This window comes from Lygodium microphyllum, chromosome 30, assembly GCF_053477565.2.
Source record: "Lygodium microphyllum isolate KBCC chromosome 30, Lygodium_microphyllum_v1.1.10, whole genome shotgun sequence".
NCBI lineage: Eukaryota > Viridiplantae > Streptophyta > Polypodiopsida > Schizaeales > Lygodiaceae > Lygodium > Lygodium microphyllum.
This window is the reverse complement of record NC_141164.1, coordinates 91,025,155-91,035,714: the sequence shown is the minus strand read 5'-3', so window position 1 is coordinate 91,035,714 and position 10,560 is coordinate 91,025,155. Positions and strand designations below refer to the sequence as shown.

The following is a 10,560-nucleotide window of genomic DNA, read 5'->3' as shown; positions in this document are numbered from 1 at the left end:
TAAATAGAGATGTATCCATTTTGCCTTTTATTCAAAATATTGTTAGATAAGTGAAAAACTAGACCAAAATCTTATAAAGGTCTACAACATAGTGCAATTATATAAGTAGGCACATACATAATCACACCACAAAGATTAATATGAAATGGTTTAAGTATGGACCAGAAATGATCAAGTCTATGAGAACACTCAATGCAATGCTCAATATGGATGGACTAAATATCCTAAAAGGCGTGCAACATAGTGCAATTAGAAAAAATAACTATATGGGAACAATAATTAGAAAATTCTGCGATCATTTTAGATGGAATTTGTCCAAGTGATCAAGAACCAATCAAATTAGTTTCATAGCAACAAAGTTAAAAGCTCTCGTGTTTTATTCTCACTATTCCCAAACGATCGTTTGGATGGATACAAGGAGAGGTTGGATTTGCTGCAAAACTTGGCGCGAGTCCTGTTACATGGATTGAAGATTCTTGATGTTGGAAAAGAGCTGGACTTTATAATATATAGGCATTACACCTACTCTCTCTCTCTCTCTCTCTCTGTGTCTGTCTTTCTCTCTCTCGGATCTGCTCTTGCGTAAGTTACGCAAAAGAATCTGAGACGCCCTTCATTTGGAAGAGGAGATCAAAGAGAGCACATCTTCTTCCTCCTCCTCGTCTTCCTCATCGTAGCGGTGCTCATGATGACGGTGGTGGTACTGGCTGTCGTCGCGGGATGGTGGCAAGAGGACTGCATGGCGATGATGCGCCTCCTGGAGCTTCTGGTCGAGCTTGTGGCCCACTTGCATGGCTGCCATGCGCACCTCCTGGGGCATTGCACGGAAGATGCTGTTCTTCCCGGCTAAGTGCATGAACAAGGGGCTGCACTCCGATGCCAGAATAGAGATCATATAAACGACAAATGTAAGCACTCTTTACATGAAGACGAAAGTGAAGAAAGGACTCCTGGTGAGCGAACATATATGTACAATGTACTAGAATCAATCCAAAATGAAGACGCTAAAAGAATTTACTGAAGTAATAGTGAGTCGTACGTGTGGCAGTTGAAAACCGCAGCTGCATCAAAGCCGTCCTGGCCAGCTTGCATCGTGACGGGGTAGTTCTTGGGTACCATCATCAGGCCGCCTTCTCTCATCTCCTCGTCGCACGCCTGCTTGCCGTTGGGGAGCACCACCTGCACTCGGGCACTCCCTCGGACACAGTAGATCACTTGATCCGCGGTGGGGGACCATCCGGGGGTGAGCATGGCGTTCTAGTACATATCATCATGGGTAGGAATGACAACGTGAGGACATGCTATACATGAATACTAAGGCAGAATAAAAATCAAATTTATTTCTTGTAATAAATAGACGCCTCATCAACCGCACTTACCGGGTCCAGCTTCAAGCATGTTGCCGCCATGTCCATGAGCTTGAGCACCGGCAACTTTTGGGCGTTGGCCGTGGTCAGCTCGCCAGCTCCGTCGACGAGGAAGTCACGGTTCGCTCGATCCAGGTGGTAACTGAAATCCACCATCGCCTCCGCGTCACCCTCCTCCACGGTTGCCCTTGGGAGCTCTAGGCCATCCTTGACCCGGATGATGGCCACGCCTTTCTGGCTCTTCACCAGCCTGCGCACACTCTCCTCGTCCATCTGAAAGGCGCAGCGGAGCAGGTCCGTGGAGAAGCCGCGCATGATGCCTCCCATCTCCTCATGGGAGGAGCCCGTGAGATGGAAAGCCTTTGTACAACAGCAGCTTTTTCTTAGATGAGCTCAATTTTGCTACATCAATGCTTTACACAACAGAATTAAATCCCCCCGATATACGTGTGTATGTATGAGGTTGGGAGGAAGCGACACACATATATCCAGACAGAGATACCTCGTAGGCATGCCGGCCGTGCATCATCGGCCCGCGAATGTTGGCGATTGTAAGGAAACAGCATGGCTCCTTCCCATCGTTAAGCATCCAGAAGGGCAACCCAAGCGGCACAGCAATTAGCTCGCCCTTGTTGACGCGTCGAATGTTGGCATTCATCCCCACAGGGAGCATCATGCCCATCCTCGCGCAGCCTGCGATTTTAAGGAGCCAATTAATGTCCATGTCGACCAACGCTCATGAATAAATCAATCTCCTTCTTTCAAAGCGACATTCATGCGGGCTATTCCTCTACATTCTATTCTATATTTCTATTATGAGAGGATTGGATTGACGCGGCGCGGACTTCAAGTATCAATATGTAACTGCGGATCACTTGACGTTGTAATCGTGACATATATTATTACCTCTGAGGATGATCAGGATGCGATGGGAGTTCGCGTACTGCGGCATCAACAGGCCCTGCGGTTTGAGCGTCACCAGCCTGGCATCCATGAGACCCATACGGGTCAGCATGCCTGACACGTCCTTCCACCGACGGATGGAACCCCCGTCCGTTTCCAACAATTGCTCCTCGGCCTCCTCCACCTGGAATTGCATCCTGTGGTCGATATCTGACCCCTCGTAGTATGCAGGCTGGCCACGGTGGCCGCACCCCTTTCTGCTATGGCAATGCTTATTTTCGTCCTCATTGAAGTCACGCGCTGCTGCAGCAGTGGACTGCAGCAATGGCGCTGTCATTAATGAAAGCAGCAACGCCAGAGCTGCCATGCGAGTCAGGTGCTGCGTTTGTAAATGCGGTCCATCGTGACCCATCGGCGACCCACCCACCATCTTAGTACCAAGAGCCAGGGAGATGTTGGTAACAAGAGTTATAATACGATTCTAGATATTGACCCTGCGTACTGCACCGGACAGTTTCTGAGACAGCCGCCGCATGAAACTATGAGCCAGGAGCATTCCGTGTATTGTTATATATGATGCGAGACGGTCAGACGGGAATGGAAGGTGGCGCGGCTTCGACTCGGACCTCCGGCGCCATATCTGATCCTTGCATGGTTGCACACGTCTCCAGGTGTCTAGCTCCCCTAGATCGTGCAAGCTTCTCATATTCCACAAAATACCTTCTGGCCGTTCACGGCTGTAATAGACATACGTATGGACCCTAATTTATTTGTTAGTTTGTTCATTTGCACACCATGCATAAAGTTGTTTTGCCCATAAATTGGAGAACTTTTCGAAGAGTGTACACAATGGAGTGGTTGATAGAGCTCAAAGTTGCAAAGTAGCCACTTTATTCGAGATTTAGGTGGAGCTCAAGAAGTGCACCATCATTTAGTTTGGGTTGTAAGTGGCACTCATGATTTCATTAGTCAAGAAGCCATCCGTTTAAACATCCATGACGGATGTGATACGCAATTACCTATGTTCACAAAAAGAAAGAGGTTCAAATGAGATAAGTTTTGGGGAATAAATAGCCGAATTTGTATCTTAAAAAATCCAACAATTAGCTGCTTTTCATCAAGACAACAAAAACATTTTAGCTAATCAAGAAAAGCACACTAAAGACAAATTCTCCATGGACATTGAATCTACACGTACATCTAGCTAGTCTACTTTGCATGATGTGACTGGAGGTAGCTAAATGATGAGAGTGAATCTTATGTGTGTTGGTCCCTGAGAGTAGTCCTTTTGCCATTGAAGATTTTGTTGTCAAATATAAGCGTGTTTGAAGCATAGCCTTATTCAAACTATGAATACACCCATACATACACTATGTGTGGACACCAACAGGACTAGTGTCCCTACAAACATAAATTTATTGGTCATAGGATTGTATTAGTTGAGATCAAGCAAACTTTATTCTAGCAAATCTCTTTCCTTACCTAATGATCCATTGTTGCTACTTCCAAATTCAACTTGCTTCAATTTGTGAGTTTATAGACAAAAAAAACCACACATGTTAGATATCACATGGAAGACTTGGCAAAGATCTCATAAGAAAATACATTGAAATATGTTCCCATGCACTACAAGATATAGGCCTTATACCGACGTTAAAAGCGATGAAAATGTAAATAACAAAATTTCTCCCGTCATCGCAAAAAGCATCGTTATTGGCAATGCCATAGAGCAGTCGGTATTAGCCACTACAACAGAAACGAGGCATAGACACGCATGTTAGACGCGCAAAGTCGGGCGCATCTATCATAGCGTGTATAAGTGCGTGTAAACGTGCATGTAAATAGACACAAATTGTGCGTCTAGATATCCGCGCAAATAGACGCTAATATAGACGCACCAGCAGGCACACAATTATTTAACCACCTAAAATTGCAATTCACATAATTAAAAAACCAAAGTTAATAATTATTTAACCACCTGAAATTGATTCTTGAGTATGCACGTGTGTGCATTATAAAAACCATAGAATTAGGAAAACACATTGAATCAATAAGCAAATTAAGTATGTTACAGTGAATGATCTATCTCATCTTCAATGAGATCAACCCTTGCTAAACTATCTACTTCTAGGTCTATGTTACCAAGAGGTAACGAAACAAATAAGTCTATCCCACTATCAGATGTGTTGCTATATTGCTCAATAACTTCATCAATATCATCGATAATCACATTATTGTCTTCTTCTGCATTTCCTTGAATATCCTCGCGAGGTTCATCTTGTACTATATCATGCATATCATCCATTATGGTGTCATCATGCACATCATCATTAATTGTTGGATTGTCATCTGCTATCTCCATGTCGGTAATATCACCATATATTGGTTTTGAACGATTAGATATAGGGATGACATACCACCATCGGTTATTGTTTACCATTGGATGATGCACAACCAGTATTTGAAAAACAAAAGCAAAAAACTTAAGTACTTATTATATTGTGTATATGTATCACATGTACACATATTAAAAATTTAGGCTTTGCATATATACCTGCTCGCATTGTTGAGGTAGTAGTAATGTGTCATTCTTGTTTTGGTGAAATTTTGTAGAGTCAATGATTACAAAACCACTTGGATGATGTCTGACTGTGCAATGCTCACCATTTGTTACCACTTCTTTAAACCACTTCACATCCATTACATATATAAAGAATCGTCTGAAGTCAAGCTTCAGAATATCTTGGATCAAGCCACAATAACCTTCCATGGTACTATTGGCATCCTCGAAGTGAGCAAGGACACCACAATCTTGGGTATTTCTCTTTTCATCTATATGTTGAGTTCGAAGATGTTTACCCTCACACCAAAGTGCATTGAATAATGTGCACTAGTAGTAAAAGATAAAAGATCAAACTAGACATGCTGGACCCTCACGAGGTGTTCAAATAACTAGACATGCTGGACCCTCACGAGGTGTCTGTAGCAAAATATATTGGATAGATGAAAGAGCCCTTAAGCTATGGTACCCTTACTTGAGCCTTAAAACAAAGATCAGGATTACTCCTACTCTAGACTTCGATAAAAGTGCCAATGAAGACTCGAGTGTTTTATGGCTCGAGACTCAATCTATGAATGGAAAAACATCACGTCCACATCTAGGTTCTATCCCACCCTTCAAGTTCAAAAGGGCATGGGTTTTGGAATTCCTCGCTTTTTTAAAGGCAAGCCAAAACCATTGAATAGTTTGATGCAAGGCCCTCCCTTTTTCTATTTTGAAAATGTTGAGAAAGTTCTCAATTCAGAGTGGGAGACCATCAAACGGCATTTTAATGGCTTAGATCCAGAGTTCACAGACTCTAGATATTTTTCAACATGCTTTAGGCTGAGGTGGTTATGTTTATAACCTTCCAGTAGATGGAAGACGGTTGATCCTTCCCCCTAATCCCATGACAATCTTTGAGGTGCTTCCGAAAACAAATAAGTATTGGCGCCCATGGGATCCGAGAGAGAAGCTGAATTGCATAAACACACGGGGTGCCCCTAGCACTATATGTGGATTGATCAAAAAAATATTTTCTTCCCACAAAGAAAGCAAGATACAGTCTTATCTTCAACATGAGATTGTCCTGGCATGCAAAATATGGAACTTGGTTTGGGTCAGCCCAGGCCAAGCTGCCCCACTTGAACCCCATGAGATTGAGCTAGTGCTTGGATATGATCGTGACCACACTTGAGGCTGCTCTACCCTTTCAGATTGGTATGATGCATTAGGCAACTCATTTCAGGTCAATACTATTGCGTATAGTCTTTCACCATTGAAAGAATTATATCCGCAAGGTTTAACAGTTCTGTCCTTATTCTCGAGCCTTGGTGGGAAAGAAGTGGCATTGCACAAATTGGGTATAATTTTGAAGGATGTTTTTATTGTGGAGATCAATGATAAATGTAAAAACATAATAGCCAGCTAGTGAAACAAAACCTTACAAACAGGCCGATTTCAAATGGAGGATGATGTTAGAGATCTTACTGATGATAAGCTGGCTGAGATTGTGGATGCAATGGGAAAGATTGACCTCATAATTGGGGGAAGCCCCTGCAACAATCTCTCAGGCAACAATAGAGTAAGCAGGGTAGGCTTGGGTGGCAAAGAATCCTATCTTTTCTTTAAATTTCCCAAGATTCTGAGTAGTTTAAAACATATCATGCAAGCAAGAGGTTATGTGAATATGACCAAACCTCTTAACAGCTAGTATTTTTTTGAATAGGACATGATTGGATAGGGCATGATTGGATGTATATACGACATAATTACACCTGGATCATACGCTAGGACATGATATACATGTATAGGATCATACAGACATGATATACATGTATATACGACATGATATACATGTATAGGGCATATACATGCATAGGACATGATATACATTACCAACTTTACTTCTTTCTGAGTATTACAAATATACATCCAATTATTCAAAGCTAATTACATATATGTGATTTCATGCCCTATATACATCCAATCATGCCCTATACAAATGTGATTGGATAGGGCATGATGATTGGATGTATATATAAATCAAAGGTTGACTTGTGCATTTGCAATATGTCACCACATAGGTCAATTGATTCCCTAAATGCATGCATTGATTCCTTAAATTGTTCCTGCGCGTCTGTAAGCGCGTGTAACAGGAATATCTGTGCATATACACGCACCATTACACGCGCTGACAGACGCGCCACGCAAGTATAGAAAAATTTAAAAAAAGTTGTGGATTTCTTTTTAAACCTGTGCTTTCCTGCATTTTTTACGCGTTTTCTGCAGTTCGAGCTCGACATCACTACTCGTGTCTATCTATCACTTCATGAAGACAATGAGGCAAGGAAATAAGAGTAAAAAGAGGACAGGAGGAAAGAAGAGCCAAAGAGTAAAGAACAAGAGCCAAATAGCAAGGAAGAGAACAAGATTGAAGCAACTTACCAAGGGAAGAGAGAAGGAGGACAAGGAGCTTGCAACCTAGCCGCCACCACCCGTTGGAACAAGCAAAGAAGGTGAGTTCTTCTTCTCTCTCTCAATCTTGTTTGCTTTCTCTGTTTGTTTGTCTCTCTCTTCACATGCTGGATCTTATCATCTATGGAGGTTTTTTAGCTTTGTTTTTTAAGCATGTTTGAGAAGAAATGGTGCGACTGTGCACGTGTGTCAGTGCGTCCAGATGACAGTGTAGACGCAGCTATAGACGCGAAAATAGACACGCTGCTTTCTTCTTCTCCCTCTCTCAATTCCTCTCTTTCTCCCTCAATGCAACTCATTATCAGGAAAAACAAACAAAAGAAAAGAAGAAATAACAAGAACAAACCACGAGGAGGAAATGTACTTACTGCAAAGGCCCGAGGATGGATTCCTTGTCTCCTCTTCGCAATGTCCCCTCTTTCTTCTTCGTGCACTTCTCCCTCTTCTTCATGAACGGCGGCGGCGACGGCGGTGAGAAGATCTCCTTCTCTCATTCTCTTCCTCTCCCTCCCAAAGCCACTCTCTCCTTCACTCTCTCTCAAACTCTTTGCAACGAAATGTCGCACTCAAGTTTTCACTACTTTTTTTTCTCAGAGTGGCATCACTATTGGCGTTCTTATTTGTGTTGCAAATGCAACACCAATACAATGTTGCTAATTTGCATCATAAACGATCCTTGCTATACCCCCATTTCCTTGTAGTGATTGGGTATGAATCTTATCGAAGCGAGCATGTCTGGTGATGGGAAAAATGCAGATGTTTTAGCTAACAGGAGGGCTAGAGAGAGAGATACTAAAACTAAAACTTAGAGGGTAGTAAGGATTAAAAAGGAAAAAAAGATTGCAGACAATTGAGAAACCAGTAAGAAAGCTAGATAACGAAGGAAGATTCAAATGGGGGACTTTAATTGGAGAGTCAATCAAGTTCCTTACAACTCTCTTGAAGATTTAAAAGGTAAGAAGGCTGAGGTTACATATGGTCAATTGCTGCAAATGAACTCATCTTTAAGAAGGCAATGGCATGGGTTGGTTAGCATCATGAAAGGAAAAACACGAATTGGGCATGTTGGAGTGATGTGAAAGACATTATACCTGTCGTGGATGCATGGATACACGGAAGGAATATTGATCAAGTTTATGTTGATGGTGTTGCGCACGTTTTTGTAATCACTGAAGAAGCAATGTTGCAAATTCATCTTAAAATGACAGGGAAGTCACTCTTTAAGGTTCAAATGACAAACAACTCAAAAAGTGAAATGTTTGGGAGTCTCATTTTGGGACTACCATGGAGGATTGGTATGATTTTCATATAAGATTAGTATAGAGGTCAATAATAACGCTATCTAAAGAAGCGAGCTCATAAGAGGGTGATCTTTCACATGAAAACAAGGTTTATTATTCAAAATGGATATGAAAGTGATACTACATGGGTGATGAAAGTAGTGATTCAAAAAATTCTAGCCTTGATGAGGAAGATAGAGAATGGGAAGCTAGCCTACATTCTAGGGATGTTGACCTCTTCAGGTTGTCAATCCAAGGTTCAAAAAGAGAGGAAAAAGTTGAAAATATTCCTGCAGAAAGTACAAACCTCATGTAGAAAACATGCGATCAACAACGTGAAATGAATGTTGGACTACCCAAGCTTATGAATATGTTGGGAAATGACTTCAGTGATGAAAGAGATAAATATTTAGCATTTTTTAGAAATACCCGAAACTCTTTGCAACATAATATCACCAATTGAGGGGTATTTATAGCATTATGCACCATATCAAATTGAAATAAGGGTCAAAAACCTAGGAGACTTGGTACAATAAAGGAAAATGTACTTAAAGTTGAAATTCAGAAGTTGCTTGATGCGAGATTTATCTATCATGTCTCGTGTTGTAATGAGGCCAAATAAGAATGGAAAGTGGAGAGTATGTGTTGATTTCAAGCCTCTTAATGTAGCGACTAAGAGGGAGTACTATCCTCTTCCATTTCAGGATGAGATCTTGGATCAAGTGGCTAGTCATGAATTTTACATTGTGTGTGATGGATACTTTGGATATTTCTAGATTAGAATAGCAGAAGAAGAATAAAAGAAAACAATGTTCATTACCCCATGGGGGATGCTTCTTCTATAGAGTAATGCCCTTTGGTCCGATGAATGTATAGACCAACTTTTCAAGATGGGTTAGATGGATATTTGCCCCTTTCATTGGGAAATCTTTACAAGTGTTTGTGGATGAATTTTATATGTACAACGCGAGGGCATTATACTCTCAAAAAATTAATGAATATTTATGTAGACTTGATGTGGATGGTGATCAGCTAAACCCTGATAAATATAAAATAGCAAGAACTAGAGTGATACTCTTAGGTCATGAAGTGTTTGCTAATGGTATTTCACCTTAGCCTAGTAAAGTTGAGGCTTTACTTCTTATGGATTCTCCAAAAACTGTAAAAGAACTGATGAGCTTTATTCAAAAGTTGAGGTATCTATCAAGATCATTCCATATGCTGGCCAAGTATTTATATCCTTTATAGAAAGTAACTCAAAGGGAACCTTTAGTTTGGATGCAAATTGAAGAGGATGCATTAATGCATAATAAAGAAAAGTTAAGCATTTTTCCAATTCTTATGCCTCCAAACTAGAATGAACCTTTGTGCATTAGCATCAATGTTGGGAAAAATGCAGTGGGAGCCATTTTAATGTAGAAGGGAAAGGGGGTGTCTTATATGAGGCTTGTATTTTATATAAGTAACTCCATTGGAGCAACTAAAAAACCTTGGATGGAAGAAGAATTATTGGTATGGGGGCTAGTATATACAATTAAAAGATGGAAATCATACTTGATTCAAAAACCATTTGTAGTACTTACTAGTACTTACTGGTTTTGCGATCTACTAAAAATGCCAAAAGAGTTATGAAGTGATTGTTGGCTTTGCAAGATTTTGAATTTACATGTTTAAAGGAGGATACTATAAGAGCTAGCTTAGCTAATATTTTGACTTGTAAAGAACCTTTTGAAAGTGCAACTGTTATAAAACTAAAATCAGTTTTGCAAATGCAAATTTATGAGGAGAGGAAGGATAAATATGCTACCTTGTTTTTTTATGGCAATTATAGGAGAGTGTTGAAAAAGGGAGAATTGGGTTTTCTCATTTTTGAGAAGTATTTTCTATAATTCAAGAAAGTAAAGAGATACAAAGTAACAATGAAGCTGAATATGCGAGATTACATACTCTCTTAAAATAGTGTATTAAGCTGGGATATAGGAAGATATTTACA

At 40.7% G+C, this 10,560-nt stretch overlaps 1 protein-coding gene across 1 annotated transcript; it reads right to left on the bottom strand.

The window, feature by feature from the left end:
- Positions 1 to 324: 324 nt before the first annotated feature.
- LOC148010109 (11S globulin seed storage protein 2-like) lies at positions 325 to 2,798 on the bottom strand. The gene is made up of 5 exons (XM_087672749.1): positions 2,274 to 2,798; positions 1,870 to 2,060; positions 1,380 to 1,727; positions 1,040 to 1,257; positions 325 to 866 (listed from the first exon to the last, which is right to left on the bottom strand). The coding sequence occupies exons 1-5, from the start codon at positions 2,698 to 2,700 to the stop codon at positions 614 to 616; spliced, it is 1,437 nt and encodes a 478-aa protein (XP_087528875.1). The 5' UTR covers positions 2,701 to 2,798; the 3' UTR covers positions 325 to 613.
- Positions 2,799 to 10,560: the final 7,762 nt, after the last annotated feature.

Coding starts and splice junctions, on each gene's coding strand:
- LOC148010109 (XM_087672749.1), bottom strand. CDS start 2,700: ATGGTGGGTGGGTCGCCGATGGGTCACGATGGACCGCATTTACAAACG. Junction 1,728..1,869: donor ACGGCCGGCATGCCTACGAG/GTATCTCTGTCT, acceptor TGTTGTACAAAG/GCTTTCCATCTCACGGGCTC. Junction 1,258..1,379: donor CATGCTTGAAGCTGGACCCG/GTAAGTGCGGTT, acceptor GATATGTACTAG/AACGCCATGCTCACCCCCGG.